The 13,390-nt window shown below is 45.2% G+C and overlaps 1 protein-coding gene across 2 annotated transcripts in view; it reads right to left on the bottom strand.

Annotated features, from left to right (window-relative positions):
• Positions 1 to 7,991: 7,991 nt before the first annotated feature.
• SH3BGR (SH3 domain binding glutamate rich protein) overlaps positions 7,992 to 13,390 on the bottom strand; it is a 55,040-nt gene continuing 49,641 nt past the window's right edge. For both annotated transcript variants that reach the window (XM_047874884.1, XM_047874885.1), the window contains 2 exons: positions 10,268 to 10,394; positions 7,992 to 8,464 (listed from right to left, as the gene is read on the bottom strand). In XM_047874884.1, the coding sequence (XP_047730840.1) occupies positions 10,302 to 10,394 (93 nt within the window). In that variant the 3' untranslated portion in view covers positions 7,992 to 8,464; positions 10,268 to 10,301. The remainder of the gene's footprint in view (positions 8,465 to 10,267; positions 10,395 to 13,390) is intronic.

The raw sequence follows: 13,390 nt of genomic DNA, 5'->3' as shown, positions 1-13,390 counted from the left end.
AGAGTGAGGAGGCCGAGGGAGGCCACGCAGAGAATCTGATATCATGGCTAAAACTTGAAGGGTGAGGTTTTTCTGGATGTGAAACGAACGAAGGCATGACAGGAGAGAGAGAATAGCAGGGGTAAAGGCTCGGGCACAGGAGAGAACACAGGACACTTAATAAAAAAAAATAAATAGCAATTAACTGTGGCCTGGTTGTGGCGGAGAAATGCAGAGAAATGAGCCGCCTTGGAAAGCACAGCCAGGTCACATAGAGCCTCGCTGGACGTTTGGAGCCATCTGGACTTCATGCTAAAAGCCAGACAGGACGGGAAGGATTTCCAGCAGCGAGGGGACGCCGTAAGGTTTGATGGGCTGACGATCATGGACTGAGCATGGGCGCGACAGGAGGCGAGGCGCTCAGATACATTCCCGGTCCTCTCCACGACATCGGATGCAGCCCCCAGGACCACCTGAGCGTGCCGCTTTGGGAGGTCACATTACCCAGATTTGTGTCCTAGCTCGGCCACCAACTCTATTTACTAACTAGGAAAAGCATAAACACTCCTTGAGATAACAAATACCCCACAGGGAGCCAAACATGGCGTTCCAGATCAGACCCATTCAAATTCAGCCACGTGAATGTTGTAGTTCTTGCCAAAAGGACCCACAGTAGAAGGGTTCTTTTGCCTTCCCTTCCCTGCTTTTCCTTTTTAACCTAAAAACTATTCCATTCAGGGGCCCCTGGGTCACTCACTCGGTTAAGCATACAACTCTTGATTTTGGCTCAGGTCATGATCTCATGGTTTGTGGAATTCTCTCTTGGGATTCTCTCTCTCTCAAAGTAAAATAAAGAAACTAAAAAAAAGAAGTATTTCAATCAAACAAATGGAATTATACCACGTGTCTTATGAGGCAAAGCAACTGTGACAAATAGATGTGTATGCACATGTAATACGTATACATACAATACAATCGCTGAAATTTTTCTCTCCACTAAACTAACATTTCACCAAGATCGTCTCTGCCCTTGGAAAATTCTCAGTGGGGGACGGGTTTCCTTCTATGAATGAAACAGGAATTTGAGTCAAATTTAAGTAAATCTTTTTTTTTAATGTTTATTTATTTGGCGGGGGGGGGGGGGGGGAGAAAGGAGAGAGAGAATCCCAAGCAGGCTCCACGCTGTTAGTGCAGAGCCCAAGGTGAGGCTCGAACTCACAAACTGCAAGACCATGACCTGAATCGAAACCAAGAGTTGGATGCTTAACTGACTGAGCCACCCAAGCGCCCCCCAAATTTAAGTAAATCTTAAAAAAATTTTTTTAACTGTCTATTTATTTTTGAGAAAGAGAGAGAGAGAGAGAGAGACAGAGCATGAGCAGGGGAGGAGCAGAGAGGGAGGGAGACACAGAATCTGAAGCAGGCTCCAGGCTCTGAGCTGTCAGCACAGAGACCGACGCGGGGCTCGAACCCGTGGGTGCTGTGGTATAGTAAGCCGTATATCTGGTCTTTTTCTCCGGTTCCTGACAGAGCTCCTAAAACCCTTGTAATTTCCTGAGTGATAAGAGTGTCTTTTGTTATTCATAAGGAGACCCAGTGTGTCTTGAGAAGACGCTTGAGGGGGGAATGGGAGCTGGTTGCCAGAAAAACCAACCCGTGATTAGAAGGTTAGACCTTCCGGCCCACCTGACCCCCACATCCTGGAGAGTGAGTTCAATCATCAATGGCAAGTGATTTGTGCCTACATAATTCATGCCTACATAGGAAACCTGGATAAAAAGTTCAGAAACTAACCCCAGGAGTTAGCGTCAGAACTGAATTGTAAGATATCTGGCTGGCATCAGAAAATTGGAGAACGTGCCAGTGTTAGAAAAACAACACAGGTGCATAGTACCATATAAAGTAAACCTCAGTGAAGCTGATTTAAAAAGAAAAGTTTCCAGGGACGCCTGGGTGGCTCAGTCGGTTAAGCATCCGACTTCGGCTCAGGTCATGATCTCGAGCTCCGTGAGTTGGAGCCCCACATCAGGCTCTCTGCTGACAGCTCAGAGCCTGGAGCCTGCTTCGGATTCTGTGTCCTGCCCCCCCCCCCCCCTTTCTGCCCCTCCCCCACTCATGCTCGTCTCACTCTGTCTCTCAAAAATAAATAAATGTTAACATTTTTTTTTTTTTTAAAGAAAAGCCTACAACCAAGCAGAACTTCCAAACTGTTCTCTGCATTGGGATCGTCTTCGGGGCCAAGGTCCACAAAATTCTCTCCTTCCATCTGATTTTTACACTTGGAGATCCATTTGAACCGAGAGCTCCATGGCTTAAAAATATATATTTGAAAACCACTGGTTCCTTTGTTAAGAGTCCGTTGGGAGCGATCAGTCTGCTTGGCCCTCGTAGGTGAGAGAATGAGGGCCTGGCTCTTTCTCAGAGTCTAGATTCCTTCTGGCCAACATTTCTTAAACCCAGCGGCACATCTCATCGTTTGAGGAGCTTCCAAAAATACTCTGATGCCTTCGTGGTGAGTTGAAGACACCATTGTTGCACAAAAAGTCCCCCAGGATGCTAGCCAGGTGGAGAGCCATCTCCAATGCGTGTTCAGGAACCATCCGGAACTCTCATTCTCCTGCCTAAATATTTCACAGAGAACCTCCTCATATCACTGAAATCCCTTGTAACCACTCTGAGATACCATCAAGCTGCCTTTTGGTGGATTTGACTGAAGAGTATCTCAAGATTTAAATCTCTATGAACCTAGTTAAAGGCTGGAGAAGAGCTCCACTCCTTAGAGCAAAATAAAACCAGGTTGTACCTCTCTGCTTCATTTTTGAAGAAACTGAAGAGAAATTAGCCTGTGAGTGTGAGGTTTTTAATATGAGCTTCATTTTCTTCCCAAGATAATTTCTGTTTCTTTGCAGTGGTAGACAGGCATTTTTTTTTTTTTTTTTTTTTTTTTTTTTTTTTAATAAAGGGAACACAGAGAAATCTGATCTGCTACAAAACCGGCAAACTAAAAATTCATGTCCTGGGACTCAAGTGTATGTCGCCTCATTAAATCTTCCTCAACGAAGAGCCAGAAGGAACCATCCTCTCTGCTAAAAATACCATAAGGAGCTAGCTGAGACACTGGGGCATCGTTGGGTGGCCAGTGACAGCTAAGCCCCGGAGGAATTCTGGGTATACCCTTCAGCATCAGCAAGCGAGGTATACCCGAGGACAAGTAGACTGGAAAAGGCAGATGACAGTTTTTCGTCTCTTCACTCTGCAACCTAAGACTCTGGGTCTGAAGCCACCGACCCATTTCTAGAGTACTGTGGGCTGACAGAGGTTCACATCCATCTATAACCGGGCCTGGCGTTGGTGGCCACAGCAAGCGGCCCAAGAATCCGAGAATGAAGGGGATGGAATTGCTCCCTGATGGTTCAACCGAGAAGTCAGCACATGTGGATTACAGCTGAGAAGTTCCAGTTCCCTTCCTCCATGCGTGAGCGTCCTGACTATGGCATTGGGTCTAAAGGCAGAACACGAGGACCGTCAGAGTCCCGGGAAGGACGCGCTCTGAGGACAAGGCACCCGCTGCCCACTGCCCAACCAGAAACTGTCCAGGGGGTGTGGCTGTGGTCAAGGGCAAAAGAAAAGGGTTTATTGGGAAGGCTGGTCCTGGCCGTGGGGCGGAACACAGGTACATCTCAGTCCCAGCTTGGCCATTTCTGGGCTGTGTGACCTTACGCCAGCACTGAACGCTCTCCCCCGCCCCACCTCCCCGCCACCTCACTTTCACTTTCCTAATCTGCAAAATGAGGATGATGTCTGCCTCATCGGGTTACTTGTGAGGATTACGCGAAGCCCTTAATACAGAGACTGACTCATAGCAGACACCCAACAAACGTTAGCAAATAAAAACATGATGAAACACAATAACCCGGGCCCACTTTGAACCCTGAACTGGGTGTTTGAATCTTGTGACCCGCCGAGAAGGCATCATACTCCAGTGCAAATGCGTTCCGCCCCAGCTACTCCCCGTCCCCTACACCTTACACACACGACCCACCCCCTGGCTGAGTCACCTCTCACGGTGCACCTTCCGGCCCTGAGAGCATCACCACGTCTGTCAACAACCTCTGGATTTCTAGTTCTGGAAAGCAACCCGACCCGCTGATAGGTGTAGAGATTTCACAGCTCATTTTTTTCTACTTACAACAGAGTCCTTCCAAAAGAAATAGGAAAAAAAGCCAAGGATCTTAGACGATCATGAAAGAAATGCTTTTGTGAGGATCATGAATATTATCTCCCGACATTTGGAAATATGCTGTGTTAGGGCCGAAGGGCTTGGAATGGGGAGGGACAATCGGCCACTGGGCTCCTCAGGGCTGTTTATACTCCTGGGAGGGGTTAGAACCATTTATAGGCCACAGGAGGATCATGCACTTACACCAGAAGTGTCCGTAGGCCATCAGTTGTTGACTGACTTCAGACTCCTTCCGGGTAAGGCAAGGAGGTGAAATTCAAACGATCCATCCAAACAAAACAATGGTTTTCATGACATTTAAGAATGCACAACATTTTGGGGGCCACTGGGTGGCTCAGTCGGTTAAGCGACCAACTTTGGCTCAGGTCATGATCTCTCAGTTCAGGGTTCAAGCCCCGTGTCGGGCTCTGTGCTGACAGAGCCTGCTTTGGATTCTGTGTCTCCCTCTTTCTCTCTCTGCCCTTCCCCCACCCGTGCTCTGTCTCTCTCTCAAAAATAAATAAACATTAACAAGATTAAAAAATACATTAAAAGAAAAAGAATGCACAACGTTTTACCCAAGATAAATGATCTCAGATAAAAGCTTTATAAACGATGTGCTAATTAATTGACCAGTGGGTGTGCCGGGTTTCTGTTTGTCCTTCCTCTGTCCAGTTGACAAATCCCCTAGACCCACCTTCTGATTTCAACAGTACCCTACCTTGTACAAGCTGCCAGGGGGCTCTGGGGGCAGCACACTGTGTCAAGAAGCTTGTGTTTTATCACCACCTAATGGTCCTTCTCCATTATTACAATTCACTAGGGTCACTACACCTCACCACGCGTGCACAGGCGTTATGCCGAAACTGGGTTTGCAAGGAAACATTGAAAAATATTCCCCAGGGGCGCCTGGGTGGCTCAGTCGGTTAAACGTCCGACTTCAGCTCAGGTCACGATCTCGCGGTCCGTGAGTTCGAGCCCCGCGTCGGGCTCTGGGCTGACGGCTCAGAGCCTGGAGCCTGCTTCCGATTCTGTGTCGCCCTCTCTCTCTGCCCCTTCCCCGTTCATGCTCTGTCTCTGTCTCAAAAATAAATTTAAAAAAAACGTGAAAAAAAAAAAAGAAAAAAAAAAAAGAAAAGAAAAATATTCCCCAAAGGAGGCGCCTGGGTGGCTCAGTCAGTTCAGTGTCTGACTTCATTCAGCTCAGGTCACGATCTCGCGGTCCGTGAGTTCGAGCCCCGCGTCGGGCTCTGGGCTGACGGCTCAGAGCCTGGAGCCTGCTTTGGATTCTGTGTCTCCCTCTCTCTCTGCCCCTCCCCCGCTCATGCTCTCTCTTTCTCTCTCTCTCAAAAATAAGTAAACATTAAAAAAAATGTTTTTTGAAATTCCTCAAGGAGCTCAGCAGGCAATAGATCTCACTCTGTTCACGCACCTCTCACACTGAGTCTTAAAACCACACACTGTCTTTATCACACATCTTGGATCTGGGTTCCAAATGAAGATTCCAACCCCAGGAAATGCGAGGAGGCCCCAGATGGGGAGAAGTAGAGTGAAGAAGGGAGCATTTATTGCTTAGGGGCTAGAAAAGTGCGTTTAGGCTTTTTTTGTGTGGTTTTTCTACTTACAACATTAAAGAAAAGAGAAACCATTACTTTGAAATTCAGCCCCCTGTAAACTAATAAATCAAATTCTGTACCTCTATTACCTTCAGATCATCAGACAAGTATTCCATTTTACCACGTTTTCTTTTTTTGGAACGACTTTGCTTGTTCACTTGGGTTTTCCTTTTCAGTTTCTTTGTTTTACGTACTCATAATGCTGTTTGGTTTCTAGAAATTTCCTATGCTGATAAAGTGTGTTTAAAACTGTATTTTGATGAGGTACCTGGGTGGCTCAGTCGGTTAAGCGTCTGACTTCAACTCAGGTGATGGTCTCACGGGTTCGTGGGTCCGAGCCCCGCGTCGGGCTCTGTGCCGACAGCTCGGAGCCTGGAACCTGCTTCGGATTCTGTGTCTCCCTGTCTTTCTGCCCCTCCCCCACTCACGCTCTGTCTCTCTCTCTCTCTCTCTGAAAAATAAATACACATTAAAAAATTATTTAAGAAACTGCATTTTGATATTGCACAGTCCACATTGGGGGATTTTCCTCGCTGTGCCACTGGACCCACCAGCCACTGAAGGTTAAACCGAGCCTGCACGAAAGCTGATGCTGTTTGTATGGCACTACGGACCTAAGGGAAGTCTGCATTGCAATAACACGTTAAGACAAGGAAAGGAGAGTAAATACGACCACACTCACACAATGTTAATTTTCTGATTACAGAAAGACCGATGTAAGAAAAACAATTTAAATAAGTGGTCCTTCTTGTTCTCTTGCTTACTGTTAGCATAAAGTCATTTTCATTTAAAAATATGAGAAATAGAGAAGGAAAACTGGCATCCAGCTAAATAAATCTGTCTCCATCGGACTCCACCACAAAGGAGCTAAAAGTCAACCCCAGCAAGAGCAAAAAGCTTGAGGCTTCTTATGAGCAGAGTTATCACAAAATTATGTGTGCTCTTTAGATAGGAGAACATTTACTGCAATAAAGTACAAAATTGACATTAATTTTTAATGATATGAATTTTCATTTCACTGTAGTCTCACCTCGTTTTTAGCAAAAAAGAATTTTTTGTTGCTGTTTTCTATTTTTTTTAAGTTTTTATTTATTTATTTTGAAAGAGAGACAGAGAGAATGGGGGGGAGGGGCAGAGAGAGGGAGAGACAGAATCCCAAGCAGGCTCCACACCGCCCTGACACAGGGCTCAAACCCACAAACTATGGGATCATGACCTGAGCCGAAACCAAGAGTCGGACGCTTAACCGACTGAGCCACCCAGGCGCCCCAGAAAGAAATGTTTTTCAGGTAGCTTACTTCAATGATTAGGAACAAAATAATCTTAATTCTCTTCAAAATGCCTCGTTTTGTTACCAGGGTAACAAGAAAAGAGCGGTTTCCAGAGTCTCTGTGATGCCCACAACCTCAGCCACCACCCAAGACGTTCCCAAATGATGCAAACACGCTTCACTGCAAAATCAATAGGCAGACGGAGGAGGTGCCGTTGACGGCCGCTCCAGGGTGAAGGGCCAGAATAATCGTTCAATAGAAATGCATCGAGGGGGCGAGATCTTCTGACAGGATGGAAGCGATACTTCTGCAGCAACAGAAATATTAAGGAATAGCACAGATGCCGAGAGCAGAGGGATGTCCACAAAATTGGACAAGAAAGAAAAAAATACCTCTGATGATCGGAGATGGGGTGGGTGTGCAGAGAAACGCTGCAAGCCTACCTGGTGGACAAGTCAGAGGGGCTGGACTGGCTCTCGGTCAACTGCGGCATCACGAGGCACAATGAGAGTAGCGGGCTCTGCCTACAGCAGCCCTGGCTGCAAATCAGTAAACGGCCTCGGGAACAGAAGCAGACACTCCCTTGGCGCAGAAACGTGCAAAGGCACTGGGGCGCAGGTGTATCTGCCCTCACCATCATCCCCACGCATGCGGATGGCAGACTTACACTTAAAGAAGGCCTCCAAGATAATGTGCCTGGTTGAGTGTGTAACACAAAATATGACCTAACAAGACAACCAGTGTCGTTGGAAAACACGGGCCGAGTAACCGGTGCCTCAGGAAACACGGAGCCCGGCGCAGACAGGAAGGGTGTGCTAAGAATTCAGACTTGGCAACAGGCAGAAGGAGTTCAGGCAAATCCAAGTAGACATTATAAATAAAAAATTAATGTTCCTTGGGACAAGATGTCTGCTATTAATCTTTATTTGGAAGATTGTTTTCTGGAAAGCTCTTTAGTTTCCAAGCTCTTTATTTTCAGTGAATTATCAGACAAGTCGCATAAGGCACATACAAAGAAATACTTTGATTATGTCACAAGGAGAAGCTGTATGTTTTGAAATCATTTTTCGACATCCTTTTTTTTTTTTCAGGGTATTAGTAAGAAGATCTATTCATGCAGAGCAAAAAATAAGATAAAATAAATAAGCAAAGGCCAAAGATGTCAGGCACATGAAGGTACATATGTGTCGTCCTCACGGAGAATTTCACGTTGATACGATTGGGAGACATATCCGCGTACATCCCACCATGTCAGATAACGCAATTCCTCAGTGAACCCCGGGCGTACTGAGAGAGGGGTGCTAGCTTTGTGCCAAAGCATTTTGTTGAGGTTGGTTTGGGGGGAGACGGTTGAAATACTGCTTCGTGGCTTGAGTTTTCTAAAAGAGAAAATATTAGGGAGAAGAGTGTTAAGGAGAGACAGACAATGTTCACCACAATCTTCATTGTTTATCATGCATTAGGGAGAAGTTTTACCTTTTAGTCTATAAACCACTACTCCCCATTTGCCTCCAAGTGCAAGGACAGGAAAGTGAATGTTTTTCATGGAAAACTAGACCGGGTTTATATCCTTTCCCTGCGCTAACACCTATCAAACACCACAAGGATGCCAACATCTCCAATTAACAGTTTCCCCACTGAAATTCAATGGAGAACGGAGAGGCTGAATTTACAGCTTAGCCCCGGACTAGGATGTTTAAATGGTCCACACCGAGACTGGAGGGCAGTATTGAGAAGCAACCGTCTTGGGGAGGAAGAATTCAGTCTCAGACTATAGATCATTTCTCCTGGCGCATTAATTTAGCATCAGTTTCAAACCCAGGAAATGAGAATTCCTTTCTAGTTCGGTTCATTGTTCCCCCCGTGTTGTACCTAAAACCACCTTTTCAGATAAAATGCGTGGACTCCCCATGAGCTATGAGATGGGGTTGGCTTTGGACACTGAGTGGTCTGCCCGGTTGAACGCACGATGGCATTGCAACGTTGCACTTGTAAGGGTACATACGAACTCTCTCCAGGAGTTGGGCGGGGCGGGGAGGACTTTAGGGGGATGTCACTCACTCCTTCACTCTCAGGCATTTTAACCTCACAAAAGACTACTGTGGACTAGATTCTAAACTCAAGAATCAGTGAAACAGGCAAAATGTATGGGCTACAGCTGTATTTGCTTTTTTTCCCCTTTGAATCAACTCAGTGTTTGAGCATTTCCTCCAGGTCCTCAATATCCACTGTCATTAGATACTATCATTATCATATTCATACGTTTACAAACTGTTAAGAATTACATAACGATTCTACATGGTCCGAAGTTTAAAATTACAAGACAGCAAGCATACTGGTCAAAGATACGCCAGGCGATGTGCACTGAACTCCACGATGTTTCTACAGGAGTATTCTGGTGAATATTTGATAAATGAAAATGTCTGTCGAGTACTTCTCGCGAAATCTCTAGCAGCGATATTTTTCTCTCGTGACCAGCAGTCAGAGTTGTGATTTTTTAACGTTGTAATTTACTGCCCTCATTGTGAACCCCGGCTGTCATTCCCCTGTAGATGAGTAAGTTTACTGGGCAGTAGGCGTCGGTGTAATGGAACGTGGATTAACAGAACACGCCCGTGCTTTCACTTAAATGAAGGGCACACAGAGGAAGAGGAGGAAATAAATACAAAATAAGCTCCTCCTAGCCTCCAAGGTACGCTTTTTTCCTAGAAATCATATAAACCATAGCCTCCCATACCCTGGCATGCGAGACACGGGTTAGACGGAGCTCACCCGCCCTTGGGCTCCAGAAGGGGGCAGACTGGGGGCTTGGTGGGGGGAGACAGACAGGCCTGAATTGGATCTTTGTCTCCCACTGCCAAGCCAGGGGTACTAGAGATCCAACAGTGTGGTGGCGCCTGGGTGGTTAAGCGTCTGACTTCAGCTCAGGTCATGACCTCAACATTTGTGGGTTCGAGCCCCACATCGGGCTCTGTGTTGACAGCTCAGAGCCTGGGGCCTGCTTCACATTCTGTCTGTCTGTCTGTCTCTCTCTCTCTCTGCCCCTCCCCTGCTCATGTTCTCTCTCTCTCTCTCTCTCTCTCAAAATTAAATAAACATTAAAAAAAAAATTTAATCTTAAAAAAAAAAAGAAATCCAACAGTATAATGAACACGTTCTCAACCCCAGGACTTGGCGATTACCTGGAAAAGTTGAAGAAATAAAGCATGAAAAGGCCTAAGAATCTTCTTCTTCTCCTTGTTCTTCTCCTTTTTCAGCTTCCTCTTCCTCTGCTTCCTCTTCTGCTCCCTCTTCGGTTATTTCTTCCGTCTTAATTTTAACAAAATTTTCATTATTGTTGAGGAAGATCACAGATATAGCGAGGCAAGAGACGTAAAATCTCAGACTAGAGATGAGGGCCTCCCACATCCCCCACCCAACACATACACACGCATCACATACACAATACACACAACACACATCACACACACAACACACACATACTCAAAGCACGCACACACGATATGTATCACACACACAATACACATACACACACAGCACATACACACCACACACAATACATATCACACACACAATATACACAACACCCAACAGACACAATACTCACAACACAAAGCATACAACACACATCACCCACACAATACACACAACACACAGAGCCCACAATTTAGGACGGTGCTGCAGAGCAGTAGGTTAATTCTAATGGGTTTCATGATTCCTCTTAAGCATACAGTCTTTACTCATATTAATGGACTATTCTCATCAGATTACCTTTAAAAATTCAGAAGCAGTTGGAAGAATAAAATACAAAGAGAATCTGAGCAAATAGAATGTTATCAGAAAAGATGAAGCTTTTAAATGTAGAAGCTGGTTATATTTTGTTACAGCAATCTAATTTTGTCAATCCCAAGTCATCAGCAACCCACACATATAACCTGAAATTACTTCCAAATCAATAGTACCTTTGTCTTATTTTTATATATAAAAATGGATTTTTTAAAATGGAAACTCGCCTCTCAAGAGAAAAACTGATTATTGGAAAGGTATAACTTATAATTTTAAAAATCATAGAGTAAGACGGGCTAGGAATAACCTTTAGGTCTAAAAACAGGGATTAATTTGACAAAATGACATTAAAAATAATGAAGCAGATCTATATTTTCTATGTCCTCCCCCAAAATACACACACATTCCATGAGTGTAAGTAGAATACAGGAGTCTTCATCGAGGTTTGATAAATATGTGCATGTCTGTGTGGATGCACCTGTGTGTTTGTGCATGTGTGTACATGTGTGTGCACATCTGAGTGTGTACATGTATGCATGTTCTGTGCACATGTGTTTTGCACACGTTTTGTGTGCATGTACACGTATGTGTGCGCATACACATGAGTACGTGCATGCTCGTGTGTGTTGTATGTACATGTACATGTGTGCATGTGTGTGCGTGTGCGTGTGCATGTGTACATGTATGTGTGCATTTGTGTACATGTGCTGTGTGTAGCTAGTGGTTATCTCTGGGTAATGGGCTATAAACTATTTTTGTGTTCTTCTCTTATCTGTATTTTCTAAATTTTCTATAACGACCATGAACCATTTATAATTTTAAAAAGCAACATGGGGCACCCGGGTGACTCAGTCGGATAAGCATCCGACTTCAGCTCAGGTCACAATCTCACAGTTTGTGGGTTTCAGCCCCGCATCAGGCTCTGTGCTGACAGCTCAGAGCCTGCTTCGGATTCTGTGTCTCCCTCTCTCTCTGCCCCTCCCCTGCTCGCTCGCTCTCTCTCTCTCAAAAATAAACATTAAAAAAAATTTAAAAAGCAACAAAGGTTTTTTTAGGGGAATTTCTTTCGATATGTGGGATCCTCTTTAATGCTGATGACCCTCACCAATAAAGGATTTGAAGAAACACCGAGACAACACATTTGGTGATTTTTGGTAAATTAGTCACCCTTTTCTGGAGTTCTCCATTTTATTTATTTATTTATTTATTTTTAATTTTTTTTCAACGTTTTTTATTTATTTTTGGGACAGAGCGAGACAGAGCATGAACGGGGGAGGGGCAGAGAGAGAGGGAGACACAGAATCGGAAACAGGCTCCAGGCTCTGAGCCATCAGCCCAGAGCCCGACGCGGGGCTCGAACCCACGGACCGCGAGATCGTGACCTGGCTGAAGTCGGACCTTAACCGACTGCGCCACCCAGGCGCCCCATGGAGTTCTCCATTTTAATTTAGCTCTCCCTGATTAGCATTTTAAAACAATCCAAAATGTTCATTCACAGCATTCTTAAAACTCTTGATTATAATGAAAGTCACTGAGACTCAGCTAACATGAGGGCTGGGACGCCTGGGTGGCTCTGTCGGTTAAGAGTCCGACTCTTGGTGTTGGCTCAAGTCATGATCTCGCGGTTCGTGAGTTCGAGCCCCCCCTTGGGCTCTGCACTGACAGTGAGGAGCCTGCTTGGAATTCTGTCTCCCTCTCTCTCTGCCCCTCCCCTGCTCATGCTTGTGCACTCTCTCTCTCTCTCTCTCTCTCTCTCTCTCTCAAAGTAAGTAAATAAACTTAAAATATATTAAAAAAAAAAAAAAGAGAGAGAATCTGAGAATGTCCCTTTGGACTTGCCCTCACAATCCACTAACATTCTCTCAACTGATGCCTCTACACACTGACATGACTTCATCCCTATGAGGGTTTAAATTTAAAACTCCCCAACGCTCAGCTACTAAGCCACAGATTCCACCAGCAAGCAGCCGGGCAAGAATCTCGATTCTGCTTCATTTTGACACGGAGTGCCTCTTGCACATCGTCAGCGGTACAAACACAGGATGCTGCCGTTGCAGCGCTAAACTAATGACAATTATCATGAAGTTCCTTATAATGAAGTCCGCCCCCAGTGCCTATCCGGAAGCAAAACAAAATTTCTCAAACAAGAAAAAGATCATTCTTGAAAGCTTTCACAATTACACTGGTAAAATTAGAACATTTCAACCGGCGGGAAAAGAATGGGAAAGAAGAGAATTCATTCGTAAAAAGACCTAAGCCGAGTTTCAGACATTCCTGGGTCTGGGGTCTCTATCCCCCTTCTCATCTCCTGTTACTCATTTCAATCCCCAAAAGAAAAATAAGGGTTTGGGGTTTCATTTTACCAAACACAAGTTCCTAACATAAAGTAAACCCTATTGTCTTTGAAATTCAATGGACTTTTTATGATGAGGTCAAAACAGTGGGAGTTCTTGGGGCGCCTGGGTGGCTCAGTCGGTTAAGCGTCTGACTGGGTCTCGGCTGAGGTCACGATCTCACAG

Source organism: Prionailurus viverrinus, chromosome C2, assembly GCF_022837055.1.
Source record: "Prionailurus viverrinus isolate Anna chromosome C2, UM_Priviv_1.0, whole genome shotgun sequence".
NCBI classification, from domain to species: domain Eukaryota; kingdom Metazoa; phylum Chordata; class Mammalia; order Carnivora; family Felidae; genus Prionailurus; species Prionailurus viverrinus.
Note: the sequence above shows the minus strand (reverse complement) of the source record. Positions and strands in the feature narration are given on the sequence as shown.